Source organism: Plecotus auritus, assembly GCF_963455305.1.
Source record: "Plecotus auritus genome assembly, chromosome: 4".
Lineage (NCBI taxonomy): Eukaryota > Metazoa > Chordata > Mammalia > Chiroptera > Vespertilionidae > Plecotus > Plecotus auritus.
This window is the reverse complement of record NC_137775.1, coordinates 94432144-94449755: the sequence shown is the minus strand read 5'-3', so window position 1 is coordinate 94449755 and position 17612 is coordinate 94432144. Positions and strand designations below refer to the sequence as shown.

Below are 17612 nucleotides of genomic sequence, written 5' to 3'. Positions count from 1 at the left end.
AGGGACTGCAGGAGACCAGACACAGGGGAAAGAGAAGGTAGAAGCCACGTTTATTTTCTTAGGGCCCCTGCCTAAGCCCCTGGATCCGGGGACCATCTCCAAGGACTGCTGCTGTCAAGTCCTCCCTGGCTCTCTCACACCCTCATCCTTCCCTCTGTGCATCCAAGGATGACGGCCGGCTGATCAGCACTGTCCATGAGCCTGGGAGGCAGAGGGGCCTGATCAGTGTGTGGGTTGTCCACTCCCTACTTCTGAGGAGGCCCTGTACTCCCTTCTCTAGCCAGAATGGAGGGAGGGTCCTGGTGGTAAGGGGTCCCAGGGGTCCTCAGCTTCAACAGGAAGTCCCCGGATGTAATCTGGGTCGCGCTGCTGTAGATGCTGTCCTGGGTGTCCCACCTGGGGCCTCCTCTGCTTCACAGCCTCGCCTCAGGCCTGTCCTGAGGTCCGGACACTGAGGGCCTGCCTTGCGGCGGGGTCCTGGGGGCTGAGGTTGCAGTCCTCGGTGAGCGGGGCCTGGGAAGGACTGGTCTCAGTCTCTCCTCTCCTCTGGCCGGAGGTGTGGCCGTCTGGAAGGAGAAAGGCCAGGCAGCAGAGCTGGTTCCCAGGGGAGGCCGTGCCTCCATGGAGCTCATTTTGTGGAATTCTCCTGGGATCTGCTGACTCTCCGCGTTCCCAGGGAAATATGTTTGGAAACGCTCTTAAGAAGACAGGAGCCCAGAGTGGGTGATGGGGTCAAGGGGTGCCCTGGGGGAGGGTCAGGGGAGACCATTCCCAGGAAAGTGGGCGGGACACCCCGACCTCCTAAGCCTTGCTCACAGACAGCTCTGGACTTCCAGGCCAGGGGCACTGACGCTTGCCCGCCCCTCAGCGCAGCTCCCTGAGGGCAGATACTGTCTGCACTGAGATGCCCCAAGGCCCTTGCCCTCTCCTTCCCCCTCCCTGCCAGCTGTTCCTGTGAGCTCTCGTTTGCCCTCATCATAGCATTTTGGGCCCTGGGTTGGGGTTGCTCCTCTACTTAGCTAGTCCTTCCACTTGATTAAGTGCACATGGAGGGCAGGAACTTCCCAGAGCCTGACACAGTGCCCGACACATCGTGGGGCCAGACCAGTGAACACTGTGCAGGTCTCCAATGAGGCTAAAGTACAGCCACCCTTTGCTTGCTGTCCTGTAGGTGTCTCTGGGGAGGGGCTGGGAGGAGGGCAGTGCGTATCTGGCCACAGTGATCCATGTTTGGTCACCTTTGAAGGGAAAAAAGGTAGGGGCTCTGGGACAATGGCCAACCTCTTGCTTCACACCCATCTGTCATTGATCCTGTCTCCCCATCTCCATTCTGGTACTTTCTGGGACACTCCCTCCTTTCTCTCTCCAGTGAGCTCCTGAGATCAGCCCTGGCTGGAAGAGGAGGAGGTGGGGTGGGAAATCCAGAGAACACATGCGTAGGGCAGGGGAAGCTGAGAGTGACTTCTCGGGCCACTGTCGGGGGAGAGGGGGCTCATGCAGAGGTGGGGATCTTCTGAGGTCTGGGGATCCCATTGGCCTCAGGAACTCCCCCTTCCTTGAGGCGGAGGCCCCTGCTGAGCAGCCAGAGCTGAGAGCACCTGTGCAGAAGCAGGGGACCCAATGGGAGGACCAGCGCCAGCCACGCCAGGCCCAGGAGGATCCAGATGGCCGCCAGGCTCCGGTACACCGAGATGTAATGCTTGCTGGGGTCCGTGCCTGGCCGGGAAGGGAATGTGATAAACGCCAGGGATCTGAGGGCACAGCCACTCCCCCCGCCCCAGGGTTCATTGGGGTCCTGCCAGTCTGCCCATAACAAGGATCAGCAATGGAGGTTTCTGGGAAAAGGATATGGATTCCAGACCAGCAGCTTCTGAGGATGTGAGAATGCGCAGAAGCCTCAGAAATCATTCATCTCCAAAACACCAGGGGCCATCTGATCCTCAGTGGCCACCCCCGCTGACATCTCCCCAACTCCCAATCCCGGTGTCCCTGACCCTGAGATATGTGAAGGCCTTGTTCTCACCGACAACATAGTCCCCGAAGCCTATGGTGCTGAGAGTGATGAAGGCAAAGTAGAAACCCTCGCTGAAGCTCCAGCCCTCCACATGGCTGAAGACCATGGGCGGGAAGACGAGAATGACCAGCGTTCCCAGGGTCAGGAACAGAGTCAGGCCCAGGACCTGCAGGACCTGGAGGGAGGGAGACAGTCCATCTCTAAGTCCACTTGGGAGACCTCAGGACTGTATGGGGGGAGAGTCTGGGGAAAATTTGTGAGTGGGAGTGGGTCACAGCTCGGTCCCTTTTCTGCCCTGCAGACCTTTGGGGTGGGGCCTGGATCTCCGTGTCAGGGGAAGATCTGGTCAGAGGGGCTGCATTGGTGGGTCAATTGGAATTCAGAGATTCCTTTGGGCTAGTATAGGTCCCCCAGGACTCAGATCTGGGATAGAGGACTGTCACTGAAATGTCCCAGCTTCCTCTGCACCCTTGTCCTCCTAGTGTGCCTGGCTTTGCAAAGGACTGGCCAATGGGGTGGGCACTGGGGCATGCTAGGTGGCCTGGAGTTTGTTGGAGTTCTGTGATGACCATGGAGGTGTGCCATGTTGACCATCTGTCAGCAGGTGGCATCCAGCTGTCATCTCCTTCAGGATGTATGGCAGCTACAGGGTGGCTGCCTGATGCCTAATAGAGGCAGGGGTGTAAAGTCCTAGTCATGCCCGGCTGGCGAGGCTCAGGGGTTGAACATCCACCTATGAACCAGGAGGTCGTGGTTTAATTCCTGGTCAGGGCACATGCCTGGGTTGTGGGCTCGATCCCCAGTGTGGGGTGTGCAGGAGGCAGCCAGTCAAGGATTCCCTCTCATCATTGATGTTTCTATCTCTCTCCAACTCTCTTCCTATCTGAAATCAATAAAAATGTATTTTAAAAAAAGTTCTGATCATTTCAGCCTGCTGTGGGACACCTCCGATGGCCTGTACATGCTGCAGAGCTCCGTGAGGGGTTGGCCGAGTCTGCCCAGCCACATGGCATTCAACCTCTCCCTCTGCCCAATCCTTTTCTTCCACCAGTGCCTGCCTAATACCTGCTGGCCACACTCCGTCAGTCAGTGTTGGCTTCTACGGGATTAACCTGAACCGGATCTGTCACAGCAGGGCTGTAGGGGGGGGTGGGGCCTACCTGGGAGCGTCTGGGCTGGTCCTCCCACCTCTCCAGTGTGGTCAGGTGGCCACGCAGCCCTGTGCCCAGGTGGTTGAGGAAGATCACGTTGAGGGGGATGCCCACCAGGGCGTAGAAGACACAGAAGACCTGGCCTGCCTCGGTGCTGGGTGCCAGGTTCCCATATCCTGCAGGGGAGGAGGAGTGAAGTGTGGGGAAGAGAGCTCAGAACTGCCTTCCCCACAGACTCCAGCAGAGGTGGGTGGTCTTCCGCTGCCGCTGGGGGAGGAGGGGAAGCTCCCCTGGTCGCGTGGACACTCGTCTCATTCTCTGCTAGGACGATCCCTATTTACTAGTATAAGACTCCTGCTTGTCTTTCAAGGCCCATCTTAAATGACCCTTCCTCTAGGAAGCCCTCCTGATGACCACCCTTCACCTTCCTAGTAGGTCTGATTTCCCACAGTGCTTTGTGTCATTCCTATCTACTTATCTACTCTGCCTGGCACTATTATTTTTGGTGTTTATCTTATCCCTTCCATTGGATTGGAAGCTCCTTGAGGGCTGAGTCTGGGTCTGATCCAAGTTTGTATGATCCCCCCGCCCCATCACTCCTTCCTCTGTCTTCCATGTCACCAGAGCTCGAAGAAGGCATTGGACCTAATTGGTCTTAATTGAATAGATGGGGTTAGTGAGGGTCTGGGGTTTCCTTGCAGGATCAGAGCGGAGTTTCTGGCTGAGGGGTGTAGCAGACACTCCCAGTGTCCTGGCCCCTTGGAGCCCCTGGCATAGCACCTGCAGCCTGGAGACAGTTCCTGTGCACACAGATGGCTTCCCTCCAAGTCCCTGCATCTTGTACCTGAGAGATTTTTCGGCTGTAAGAGTTCCCTTGGTCCGTGGGCAGGTCCAAATGCTGGAGAGTTAACACACCCAGGATTCGCTCTCAACCCACCAGGGCAAGGAGTGAGGAGACACATTGCCCTGCTTTCTTGCCCCTCTGGGGGGCTGCTCTGAGGATGGGCTCCACCTAGCCTCTCAGAGGGTCCGGAGTGAGCCCAGCTGCCCTGCCCAGTAACCTGCTCATTGATGCAAACTTTATTGCCTTTTCTCCTTGTTTCACTTTCCCACATCTCCACTGGTGCTTCCTGAAATCACATCCCAGATGAACCACATCCTTGCCTCAGCATCTGCTTTTGGGGAACCCAAACCTAGACAGGGGGAGCCCTTCTTCACCCGGCTCTTACCTATGGTAGTGACGACCGTGCCTGCAAAGAAGAAACTGCTGCCGAAGTCCCAGTTGCTGGGGTTGGTGGAGTTGCCTTTGGGGTTCACGCCCTTCACCCAGGCTTCCATGATGACCTGTGGGATGGCAGGGAGAGGGAGCTGATGGCTCCAGCTGGTGCCCAGAACTCAGCAGGTACTTTTGTGTCACCTCACGTAATGAGGTTATCAGATAGTCTTGTTTCCTTTGCACGGAAAAGGGAACGAAGGCTCAGAGTGGCTACACTGCCCCAGGGCTGTGAGTGTGGGCTGGTGGAGGGGGATGGGCCCAAAGAGGCAGAAGATGTTTAAGGAATGGACCAGGTGGGAGATGCTGCGTGTGGCCAAGAGGGTGCGATGCCAATGGGTTGTTAGGTCAGTGTGAAGATTTCATGTTGGATGTTCCTGAAAGGGTTTACTTGGGAACACGGGGTATGGGGTCCATCGGGAAGGTGGCGGGGATGGGGGGTGGGGTTGGAGAGGGGGAGCCTGCCCTTCCAGCAGGGCTGATGGTCCTTTGTGCATCCAGGTGAGCTGGTAGTCTTGCTCTTTGCTGCCCCCTAGTGAGTGCCAGCCCAGGCCTACAGGAGAAATTCCATCAGAGGTGGGCAAAGGTCTCCTGCGTGGGTGCGTGCGTTTACAGAACCTGAACCCCTCCCTGCAGGTCAGGCCTGAGCCCCTCTGTCTTGGGTCTAGCTCTCTCAGATAGGGCGGGGCTCCCTCCGTCCATCCTTCTCCTGTAGCTGTGAATTGTTCCCGGGCAGCAGCACAGCCTTGCCACTTGGTAGAGCCCCAATGGCAGGCAGGAGGAGGTGGGGGAGGGGCAGCTCTGGCCTCCAGTTCCTGTGGGAACGTTTCCCTGCTGGCTGGGTGAGCGAGCTCCGGCCAGAGTGAGGTGGTCCCATGAGCTAGGCCGTTAGGTGCCCTGACAGGCTGTCTGCTTCTTCTCACTTTGGCAGAACTGGCCTCGTTGCATGTGGACTTTGGCCTCCCTGTCTTTCCCACACACCCAGACAGGCCAAGATGGAATATTCTGGAACATACCCTCTCCCTGGAGACCCTCCCTCTTGGGAACAGCACTTGTCCCGGACTCAGCTGCCCCCCACACTGATGTTCTCCATCCCGTTGAGGAAGGGCCTTGAAGTCAGCAAGGTTGCTGAGTGGGGCCCTTCTGTCCTTCTCTCAGAACCCATGGTGGAGACGTCAGAGTCCTGTGAACCTGGACAGGGCCTCCTTCCCTGGATACTGCCTGCAGTACTGTTGCAGCTTTCCTTTGTGATCAGAACAGTCATGTGCACTCTGGAACCTCATCCCAGATCTCTGCTTTTCAGCTAGACACCCACTGGCAAGTGAGGTCCCTCCTGAGGAGGCTGAGGATGTGAGGGATGGCCTGGCTCCCTCAGAGCTACAGCCAAGCCTGTGGCTTCCCCCTCCTTTTGCAGAGCTACCAACCCTTCCCACACCCTCTGGCTCCTGGGTTTTGCCTTGAACCCAGGGCTGAGGGAGCAGGAGGCTCCAGGGCCTCTCTCATAGCCCCCTTCTCCTCCCTCACATCTCCCGGAGTCTTGAGAGGCTCCCAAACCCTTTCTAGTCCTGATGTGGGTGCTGTGGCCCAGCCCTCACTGGTAGGCAGCAGGGATGTGAAGAACGGGCCTGGGCAGGTGTCTCACAGCCCACTCACCTCATAGCCAGCTGCTCTCCATCCTGCGTGGGCATCAGCATGGCCGCCTGCTAGCCCCGCCCTGACTCTGTGGGTCTGGGGTGGTGTGATCATTGGTGTTTCTAACAAGCTCCCAGGTGCTATCCCAGGTGGTGCTGATGCAGCTGGTTGGGGCCACACTTGAGAACTGCTGCATCTCTGTAATCTGGCCCGGCGCTAATGCTAATTTGTGTGGTGAAGAGCTGCCGGCCTGAGTGCCAGCTCTGTCTCTACCACTAACTGTGCAACCTTGGCCAACATACGCCACCTCTCTGTGCCGCAGTTCCCACCTACAGACTGGAGATGGTGATGATGCAAGTGATTATGAGAAAACACGTGTAAAACACCGGGCCCTGCACGGTGACCCTGCTCCCCCCGTTTAAGGCACATTGTAAATGCTCAGTGAATGCCACCGACCATGGTGCTGACCAGCTTGTGTCGTTGTGGTCATTTACTCTGCCTCTTAGTCTCCAATGCCTTTACCTTCCCCAGCAACAAGGCATTTTGCCTTGTTTCTTGGAGAGAGCATGTCGGGACCCCAGAGTTTGTGCAGGGGAGCAGAAGGGAGTCAGGCAGGGGGTGACCCCCTCCACCATCAGAGATTGCCTCCCATGGGCACGGTGCGGGTGGGGCTCAGTTGCCCTGGCCACTGCTCACCAAGCCCAGCGCCAGGGTCCAGGCTGGGGCGGGCCAGCGTGGTGGCTGCTCCTGACCTTTCTCTGTGCCTCCCGCCTGCCACAGCCCGAGTGTGGTCAGCACAGTGGCCATGGGGTTGGGGTGGGGAAGCGCAGAGTGCGGGAGGAGGACATTTGCACAGCACCGGTAGCACTATGTCCGCTTTTAAGCAGCAAGTGGCAGCTTAGGAAGTCTGCAGCGCAGATGTGGTTTTTCTCCTCACCTTCTAGATGAGGAAATGCGGGGCCAGAGAGGTTAAGTGACTTGTCCCATGTCACAGCGATCCAGTTTTAGACCTGGACCTAGGTCTCCCCTGGCTCTGTTCTCACACCCTCTGCGGAATTCCAAACAGGGCATCTGTCACCAGGTTGTGGCCCTGGACCTACCACAAGAACCCCCATTCTGTCCACCCTCCCCGGCAGCGTCTCTCCTTCACCTGCACGAACTGCTCCAGGGCCCGCTGGTCCAGGCAGGTGTAGTTCTCCAGGAAGCGCAGCTTCTCAAACTGGAACTGGTCCCGGGACTGAGCCTCTGCCTGCCTCTCCAGCAGCTGGAAGATGGTGGCGCCGAGCAGCAGGTAGCAGACATAGGCCAGCAGCAGGGGCAGCAGCCTGCCGCCCCAGCAGCTGCAGAGCCCAGCGTGGGGCATGGCGTGGCCAGGACTCTGCCAGGGCTGCGGGGCTGGCTTGGGGAGGAGCTGCGGGACCAGCACTCAGCCTCTTGCCGGCCTCGCCCTCCCAGGCACAGGTGTCTGGAGGCTGGGAGTCTGTTTGAACAGCGCGGCTCAGCTTGGGTGCACTAAGTGCCATGAGTGCAAACAGGCCTGCCCGCCCCCCGCCCAGCCTCTTTTTCCATGGAGAGCAGCAAGTGGCATGGACCCCTGGATAGACCTACCAGGTCCTGCTGAGGTCATCTGCCTCGCCCTCTGCCTACAAGCTGGACGGGTGTTTCTGGGCCAAATCTGATGCTCTCCTCACTCTGCCCAGGCCCCCAGCTTCTCACCCACGACGGATTCAAGTCCCCAAGCTTAGGAGTTGGGAAGAAATCAGGTTGGGTGTGAATAAACCTTGTACTTAGTCGCCTTGGTTACCAAACGGGGCAGAATTGACCTGCCTATTGGGGGAACGGAGGATGAGTGAACTGGTGACAAATCAGGGCAAAGCAAATAGACAGCGACAGTCCCATCAGGAGCAGCATGGGCCGGTGCTCCTAACACACTGGGCGCACTTGCTCCACGGCCTTTGCCGACAGTTGTCCTTGCTTGAAGTCCTTTAGCTGGCTGCCTTCAGAGGACACCGTGTCGGTGAGATATGCGTGTGAATAAGACGAGGCTGGAGTGTGTCCTGGCTCTGGGTGGGCAGAAGTGGGGTGTCTTCTTGCTTATGTATGTGTGTATTTATAATAGTTTTATCGACATATGATTTACATACCATACCATGCACAAACGTAAAGTACACAATCGAACGCTTTTTAACAATCAACTTGAGAACATTTTCACCACCTCAAAAAGAAACCTTGGACCTTTTAGCCATCAGTCCCCCTCCCTGAAGCTGCCCCCTCAGCCTCTGGCAACTATTAATCTATTTTTCTCTATGGACTCGCCCACTCCGGACATTTCATACAAACACAGCCATACAGTAGGTGGCCTTTTGTGTCTGCCTTCTTCTGTTAGCTTAACGTTGTAACGTTCATCTACACGGTACCCTGTCAGTACTTCATTCCTCTTTATGGCTGCATGATGTTGCATTGTTAGACCAACATTTTACTTATCCATTTTTCAGTTGAGAGGTATTTGGATTGTGTCTACGTTTGGCCATTATGAGTCATGCTGCTATGAATATTCACGTACACGTTTTTGTGTGTGCACATGTTTTCAATTCCTTTGGATATATTCCTAGGAATGGGATTGCTGGGCCATACGGCCACTCCATGTGTCATTTTTTGAGGACCCGCCCGACAGTTTTCCAGGGCGGCCACACCCTTTTGCCTTCCCACGGCAGTGCGCGAGGGTTCTGGCATCTCCACTCGTGGTTTTTGTAATGAGCTGCAGCAGCAGACGCCCTGCGTTGCTTGCCCAACAGCCTTTCCTTCCTTCCTGGCCCACAGAACCCCACGTTACTACATGCCAGGCAAGGGAGCGTGGCTGGTCTCTCCATCACAATTATCCTGCTCCCTGCTTGCAGACCGGGTTCCCCGGGAGCAGCCCCAAGGGGGTTTGTGTATGAGCAGGGTGGTAAGTCAAGGCTACCTCTACCTGGTTCCTGGAGAGCCCTAGCGGGTCAAACACCTCCCAGTCAGTCCCAAGTGGGGCAGGGAGCTGGGCTCTCCTATTCCTACCCTGGCCAGCCCTTCGGGCACTTCTGGCTCCCACCTGCAGGTGACATGGCTCCAGTAGCCCGTGGACAGTCCACTGAGGAGCCCCAGGTGCAGGCAAGGCCACTGGAAGCAAAAACACATTAAAGTGGGGAGAGAGGCTCAGAAACGGGGAGGGGCTCAGAGGATTGACAGTGTCCCTTACACCCACTTTCCAAGCTCCCTCGCAGCTAGGTGGCCATCTGGCCCAGCTCTGACCAATTAGGTCTGGGCAGAGTCGGCCAAGGAGGTGGGGGCAGAGGGCTCGGCCTCCGCTGGCCCCTTCCTGTCTCTCCTGAATGCACGGGTGACTGCACCTGCTGCCCGAACCTGTGTCCTTGAGGGAGAGGCCAGGAGCGATGCGAAGATGCTGATCCCTGCACACACCTCTCTCTAGCTCTTTTCATGTCAGAAACAGAAAGACTTGTGTTTAGGCCACTGTTAGGTTTTCCAGAACATCCCAATGGCTCCATGAGGCTTGGTTTTCAAGTTGTTCAAGGCTCATTTGCATTGGAAGGAACTGGAACACTCTCTAGGTAGCTCAAGTAACTGGAATAATTTGTGGTGGGAAGCCAGGAGCAGCCAGGGTTCCAGAACAACCGGGCCTGCACCCGGACTTCTTTCTTTCACCGCTAACGTGCCTGCCCACTCTCCTCAGCAGATCCCCTTCCCTCATCCCCGCAGGCGGGCCTCTGGGTGGTGTCAGCTCCCAGGCACCCCTTCTCTTGGCATTTCTTGGCTCAAATCCTCCAGGAGGCAGTGTGTCCGGGAGCACCTTTCCTGTGGGCCGCCTCAGGCTGAGGGTGGCTGTCCCCGGTCAGTCCCCACCTCAGCTGCTTGGCCCCAGCCAGCTGGCACCCCACATGCAGGTGTCATGTGAAGGGCTATGGGGAGGCAGACACTGGCGCAGGCATGTCCAGGACAAGCACCTACGTGTAATGGGAGGGGGGAGGAGGTGGGGGAGGAAGACAGGGGGGGAGGGGGGGAGGTGTGACTTACAGAAAATAAAAACAAGGAGGAGACGTTTGCTATTTTCAAGCACATGGATGATGGAAGGAATGGTAGTGGCACAGGGCTCTTCATCTGCTCTGAGGCCAAACCAGAAGGACAACCAGTCCAGACAGAGCTGGAGGCTGCACCTTAGGAACATCCCGAGGCTGTGACGAGGGCCGAAGGCAGGCGGGGCTCCCCCGCAGCACCCCACCCATCCTGTGGTCCAGGTGGGGCCGTGGCTGAGGTGGCAGTCGCCTTCTCCGAAATCCTGCGGGTTCAGGGTCCCCCGACGCCACCTGGGATCTAAGCCGCCCTGTGCAAGGTCCCCTCACCCCCAGAGCTCCCGGGCAGCACCATGCGGGGTGTGGGCTTCTCTTGGAGGCAGATGCAAGCGTCTGGAGCCACAAGCTCACCCTGGACTGGGACTCCTCGTGTTCCGGAGAAATGGGACGACAGAGTGCTGGCTGTCATCCCGTCACTACAGACTCGCTAGTTCCTGGTTTGAGCAAGGGCTGTCGTTAGACCTGCAAGGCCATGTGATAATCAGATCCTATTTTATTGCCCTGGAGACGCTCAATATGTGAAGAGTTCTCTCATGTGCCATTTAGGAAGCTTAGCCACTGATGCCCGGGGGATCTTGGGAAGGTCTTAGCAACCTCTGTAGCCCGAGAGTCCTCGACAGCGCTGGGCACTGTCCACAGGCCATGGTGGCTGTCCTTAGGTGGGAGGAAATGAAGGGCGAGAGAATGCACTCCCGGCATGGGAGCACGTGTGGGCCCGAGGACAGCGGTGTCACCTCGGGGTGGAGGGAGGGCAGGTCAGCCACCAGAAGCCCTGCTTCCCTCAGGCCCGGGCACAGAGTGCACCAGATTTCCTGTGGGCAAAGCATGCCACTTATTTATAGACTCCAGTAGCCCCCTTATCTGCGGCTTCACTTTCCACGGTGTTAGTTACCCATGGTCACCTGCGGTCTAAAAATATTAAATGGAAAATTCCAGAAATAAACAGTTCATACGTTTTAAATTGGGCGCCATTCTGAGTAGCATGATGAAATCTGTCACCGTCCCCCTCCATCCCACTGGGACGTGAATCCTTCCTTGGTCCCACGTGTCCAGGCCGCGTAGGCTCCCGGCCCGCCTGTTAGTCATTTAGTGGTAGTCTGGGTTATCAGATCTGTCACAGTATTGCAGGGCTTGTGTGCAAGTAGTCTTTCTTTTACTTCACAATGGCCCCAAAGGGCGAGAGTGGTGGTGCTGGCAGTTTGGACGTGCCAGAGAGAGCTGTGAAGTGCTTCCTTTAAGTGGAACGGTGAGAACCTACAGGAAAGAACATGTATACATAGGATTCGGTACCATCGTGGTTTCAGGCATCCACCGACGTATCCCCGTCAGATAAGGGGGGCATACTGTCCCTACTGAGAACCTGCCACATGCCGGCAAAGTCAGCCAGACTGTGGCTGCCTCCCCTTTCCTGGCCATTCTCTCTCCCCTGCTCCTTCCTCTCTGCTCTCTCCTCTCCCACTCAGGTTTTCAAAGACCAATAGGGACAGAGTCTTTCTCAGGAGCACTGCCAGCTGGGGAGGGGGCGGGGGTTCTGAAACCCCGAGGCCACAGAGCCAAAGGATGGTAACATAATGTGGACTTGGTGTGTGGGGGTCCATGCGAGGTTTCCAAAACACTCTGCTCCCTAGAAGGAGCCCCCCCCCTTTACTCATTCAGTACACAGGGATGGAGGCCCTCTGTGCTGGGACCTGCCTTAGCTGCTCCTGGTGGGCTGTGGCCTGAGGTTTAGGGGTTAGGAGTGAGCCCGAAGGACTGCAGGGCCTCCTCTACCTTCCACTGGCCCAGCTCCCTGCCTGACACCCCAACATGGGCACCCCTCTGCTGTGAGCGGCCGATGGACATAGGTCATGATTTATAATCCCTTTCAGGGAATTATTGCTGCTAATGGGCCACGCTGATTTGTGCTTCCAAGGAGGGGAGGGTAAAATCAATTAATGGACAGTCTGCCGCGGCCAGGCCTGATGGCAGAGCGTGCCTGACATCTGCAGTGATAAGGGGCTTTCTGAGGCTGAACTAATAAGGAGATTGGAGGGAAAAGAAGAAAAACAACCCCCGATCAATTTCATGTACAATGGGCAGAGAAGGCAGAGTAAACAGAGCTGCTGGGCCCGGGCCTCCTTCCATCTGGATGAGCCCCGAGATAAGGGAGGGACAGGCCACCCCCCACCATCCGACATCGGCATTCACTTATGGAGTCACTCAATGTGCACATATCTGTGCAAATGAAAAAGGGCACGTTCCAGCCGGAACCAGGGGAGAAGATAAGGCCCACCTGGCCCCATGTGTCCCTGCAGCGGAAGGCCGGGGAGAGGAGCTGGGCTTCAGACCCTGCGGCCCTGACTGAAGGCCTCGCAGATGGCACCACGGGCCTCAGCGACGACTCTGCACGTGGTGGTCTGGGCTCGGGGCCTCCCCACAGGGAGGGGAGGGCGTCCTGTGTGGAGGCAGGGGTGGTGCACGTCTGCGTGGGTCTTTGACTGTCCTCATGGCCAGAGAGTACGATGTCAGGGGATGTCCAGCCCAACTGTGCGACCAGCAGAGAGGACGGGGACGCTGAGGCGCGACTGCAGGAAAAGGCTCAAAACCAACTGACCAGCCGTTATTGATCTTGTTCGGAAATGGTTTGGGAGCAGCAAGAGTCCTTCCCGCATGAAATCTACCTGAGCCCAGCGTGTGGCACAGCCAGGGGCTCTGCTTGAAGGAGGCGGACTCGCTCTCACCAGCACAGAGAGCTTGGTGGCAGGAGCCCACCCAGGGTTCTGAAACAGATGCCCTGGCCTGACTGGGCTTAGAGCAGATCCCCTGGCAAAGTTTGGGTATGAGCAGTTCATCGGGAGGAAGGCAGCCACGCAGGGTATGCTGAGCGGGTGACCGCTGTGGGCTCCTGGGCCCTAACCCCGCCCCCCTCCCTGAGGACCTCTGGGTTTCCCACGGGCAGCAAGGAAGCCGGGCTGTTTGCCCCCCAACTCCTGTCCCTCTTGGTGGAGGGCTGCTCCAGGGAGGTTAACCCCTGCACAGGGGCTGCGGGGACCCCGTGGCCAGAGCGAACCTCCAGGTGGAGACCTACAGGTACTGGAGACAGGACTCTGCTGGTCTGGATGGGGCTGTCTACAGAAGCTGCGCGTGCACTCCACATGGGCAGGGCCCTACCAGTGTCTATCACAGACTCTTGAGTCCTCGACTCCCTCTCCTGAGCTGTGTGGGTGTAACTCCTGTGGGAAAAGAGCGCCTCTGTGGACCCAGTGAGGGAGTGGCCCCCTTCGGAGCGCTACATTTGAAGAGGGACTCTGTGGACACCCCGTATTAAAGAAGCCCCTATGTCTCCTTGCCTCTGCACACTATGGGAAACCCGAGGTTCAGAGGATTTGGAGCGAAAGCAGCAGTAAGCCCGAGAAGGTGTGGACCGGGATGCAGATGGGGATATGGACCAAGGCAGACTTCATCCTGCCTCAGGGAGGAGCAGGGCCTCCCAGGGCCTGAGAGGATGAGTGGAGGCACCGGGAGCAGAGCGGAGGCCAGGGCTGCTCCTGGGTGTGTGGGTTCCTGGCACGTAGCTTTTGTCTAAATAAGCAATTTGATTAAAAAATGTACCAAGTTCATGAGTCCAGGTGAAATATAGGGATTTATTCAGAATACGGTGGAGGAGAGGCACTTTCTGACTTGTTCGTCTAATCAATGCATGAGCAGATGCTGTCCTGCATCTAATCGTGAGCCACCCTGGTGGCCCAGGCTCAAGCAGTGCCATCGAAGGACAGCCGCACCCGTCAGCAGGAGTGACCGGCTGGCCAGGCTGTCCTCCTGAAGCCTGGATGGGCCAAGGAGCTCAGCAGAGATATCGCCAGCTCTGCCCCAGCAGGACTCATGCCCTGGAGCACCTTGGAGCCTCCAGTCACCCCTGTGCGTGAGTTGAAGAGCACCCTGAGGGGAGAAAAGAAAACTGAGGTCCACTTGGGGCTGGTCTGGGCAGGAGTGGCCCTCATGGATGACATTGCTGGCCATGATGGCCTCAGAGGGAGGGGCCCTCTCAGGCATGATGGAGGGGACCTCCTTGTTGGCTTTGATACGGGATTTTGGACTGGAACACAGGGTGTTCCCCTGGGCAGGATGGTTCCCCGGATTCTTTGTCTGTCGGGGTCAAAGAATGAATCCACGGACGGAAGATGGTATAACAAAGGGGGAGATTTATTGAAGAGCAAGTGCAGACTCCCACGTGGGGAAGGGGAAAGAATCTCACAGCACAGACTCCCATGTGGGGAGGGGGAAAGAGTCCCCCTTGTCAGGCTTTGGAAAAGGCAAACCCAAAAGATATTTCAGAGAGGAGGAGATGATAATAGCATCTCACACCTGGGACCCGAGGGGAAGGAAGCAGGTCTGGGGCAGAGCTGCTTCCTGAGACAAGGAGTTCAATGAACTGAGACGGGGGAGGACCTGACCAGCTTTCTGCCTGCTCTTGGCCCTGAGCTCCCTCTCAGTGAGCATAAAATTGGCTCAGCCCTGCTGGTTGGCACTTGGCCAGAGAAACCCCAAATAAAGGAGCTAGCCCTGGAGAGGGTTGCTGCCTCCCCTCTTGCTGGGAGAGAAGCACCCAGGGCCATATCCAGAGGCCACGTTTCACACGGGAAACAGCTATTCCCTCCCTCCCACGTTTTACACATACATTGTCAACTTCCGACATTCGCAGCCAGTCTTTCCACACCTCCTCTGTCTTAAAGCCCTGGTGGCCCTGGAACACGTCATAGAATAAATACTCTCTTCCCCGTATCCTTAGAGGACTCCAATCCCCACAGATCCCTCTTTGCCACGCTCTGGGTTCCTCTTCCACCGCTCATCCCCAGGCCCCCTACCATCACGGAACCCCCAGCTGCCATCCTATTCCTGAGCCTCTCTCTTTTGCCTTCCTCACCTGCCCTGGCTCTCACATCCCGACCTGGGACAGTGAGCCCAGGCCCGTCCTATCCCTTCCCCACTCCTGAGCGCAGATTCTCTTGTTTGTTGCTTGACCATCTCCCTAATTAGAGTCTAAGCCCCAGGAGGGCTGGCACTTTGTCTTGTTACCTCTGACTCATCAGAATTAGCACGGGGTCGCACATCCTGTTGAAAGAATGGCCAGATGAGTGGCTCTTGTTCACAGTTGAGGAATTACAACCGGCATCCTTCTGCCTATGTTTTAAACACACGTCCAGTGCATTAAAAAAGTCCCTGTGTACTTACCTGTTACCATGTCTTTCATGGGTCTGTTTTCTCCTCATTATGAGCCATGTTTTCCTACATCTTTGCATGCTGGTAGTTTTTCTTTATTGGATGCCAGACATTGTGAATTCTACATTGTTGGGTGCTGAGTATTTTGCATTCTTTGAACTGTTTTTGAGTTTTGCTCTGAGACTCAAGGAAATTGCTGGAAGCTTAGTGGAAATGTGGGAGTCTTCCGAGGCTTGCTCATTGTTAGGCAGGACAGAGCCTTCACCGAGGGCTGGTGTGGCCCCGTCTGTATTTTGTATTCAATGGCCCTTTTGTGAGGAGGTTTCTCCACTTGGGCTGTTGGGAGCATGAATTATTCCCAGCTCTGTGTTACTGCCTCCTCCTTTCTGGGGCTCCGTCCCAGTCCTGGGTGATCTTCTCACATGTACCCGTGTTTTCCCGAAAATAAAACATCCTCTGAAAATAAGACCTACTTACAGGTTTCCTTCTGAGTGAAATATAAGGCATCCCCCGAAAATAAGGCCCAGGCTCTGTCTCAGAATGAAAATTAATTTACCGTAAACTGGTCGCTAGGGCTGCCCCGACTGGCTTCTAGCAACCAGTGACGTTTCGCGGAGTCCTGACGTCACTGCTGTGTGGAGGCAGAGCGGAGGTCGGAGTGAGCGGTGAGCGCGGGGTGGGAGAGAGGAGGAGACTTTCGCAGATGCGTGTACAAGAACAGGAGGATTAGAGCGGACGGGACGCGGCGAAAGTGGTGAGTGCTGGTCTGTCTCTGGTGACACTACCTGATGCTCGCGGCCGCCTTCATGATGACTGAAGGTTCTCAGTCAGTGGCAGACCTGCTCCAGCCCAGATCCAGGCCCCAGCAAGCCCAGTGACAGTCCCCAGGCAGGCCCCAGGGGGTAAATGTCTGATAAAGGGGTAGGGGGGATGTCTGGTGAAGGTGTTCAGTGGCACAGGGGTGGGGGGAGGGGGATCACTTAAAATGACACAGGAGGATCAGAGGGGGCAATCAAAATGACACAGGAGGATCAGAGGGGACAATCAAAATGACACAGGAGGATCAGAGGGGACAATCAAAATGACACAGGAGGATCAAAAGGGGTTACTAAAATGGTAATCCCCCCTCTGATTCTCTTGTGCCATTTTGATTCCTCCCTCTGATCCCCCCTGTGTCATTTTGAGTGATCCCCCTCCCCCCACCTTGATACCCCAATTCCTTTTTTTTTTACCCCTAGAAATGAGCGCAAAAAGAAAAAGCTACTCCGTGGAGTACAAGAAAGGAATCGTGGAAGACTCTTGGGGCCAAAATCTTACTGCTTTCTGCAAAGAGAAGAGGTTGAGTATCCGATTGGTCTGAAAATGGCGAGCAGAGTATGGTAACCTCATTGAACAAGTGGACAAGGGAAATGCTAAAAAGCGCAAGTGTGGATCAGGTCGGCAACCATTATTTTCCGAGCTGGAAGACCTGATCTGTGAATGGGTTGTTGACAGGAGAGCAAAGGCTTTGGTTGTGAATAGGGCTCAGATTCAAGAATTTGCCCTTGCAATGGCACCACAGTTTGACATAGTCCCCGAAGACTTCAAAGCATCACAACACTGGCTGGATAATTTCCTTCAGCGAAGTGAACTGTCTTTAAGAAGATCTACAACATTGTTTAGGTTGGAAGATACTCAAGTTGTTAAGCGAGCACTTGCATTCAAGTCCTTTATTGATGATGCTGACTTCTCTAAATACAATCTTTCCAACATGATTGCTATGGATGAAACTGCAGTGTTTATGGGCCAATCATCTCAAACAACAATTGAACAGTGGGGTGCCTCCTTAGCGTACATTCCCTCCACTGCTTATGAAAGTGCACGTGTTTCCTGTATTTTGGCAATTCGTCTGGATGGCACTAAAATCCCACCTTTAATCATTTCTAAGGGCAAGAAGGAAAAGATTGAACGTGTTTTGGGCATTTTTATTCTTGAAACTGAAAAAGCCTGGGCCACACAAGCAGTTATAAGGAAGTGGGTCGATTTAATGCTGCCTCTTGTTATGCGAGGGAGCCAAAGAGGTCTGCTAGTCTGGGATGCAGCCAGCACTCACCGCGCTAAAGACATGAAGACATTTCTTCACAAAAGAAAAATAGATCAGATAATGATTCCCACAGGAATGACGGCCTATCTCCAGACTCTTGATATTGCAATAAACAAGCCATTCAAAGACAATTTGCGCA

At 55.9% G+C, this 17612-nt stretch overlaps 1 protein-coding gene across 1 annotated transcript; it reads right to left on the bottom strand.

The window, feature by feature from the left end:
• Nucleotides 1–1492: 1492 nt before the first annotated feature.
• Nucleotides 1493–7433, bottom strand: KCNK16 (potassium two pore domain channel subfamily K member 16; the record flags this gene model as incomplete). Its single annotated transcript, XM_080665027.1, has 5 exons — nucleotides 1493–1716; nucleotides 2024–2189; nucleotides 3175–3341; nucleotides 4395–4509; nucleotides 7221–7433. The coding sequence occupies 5 exons, from the start codon at nucleotides 7431–7433 to the stop codon at nucleotides 1493–1495; spliced, it is 885 nt and encodes a 294-aa protein (XP_080521153.1).
• Nucleotides 7434–17612: the final 10179 nt, after the last annotated feature.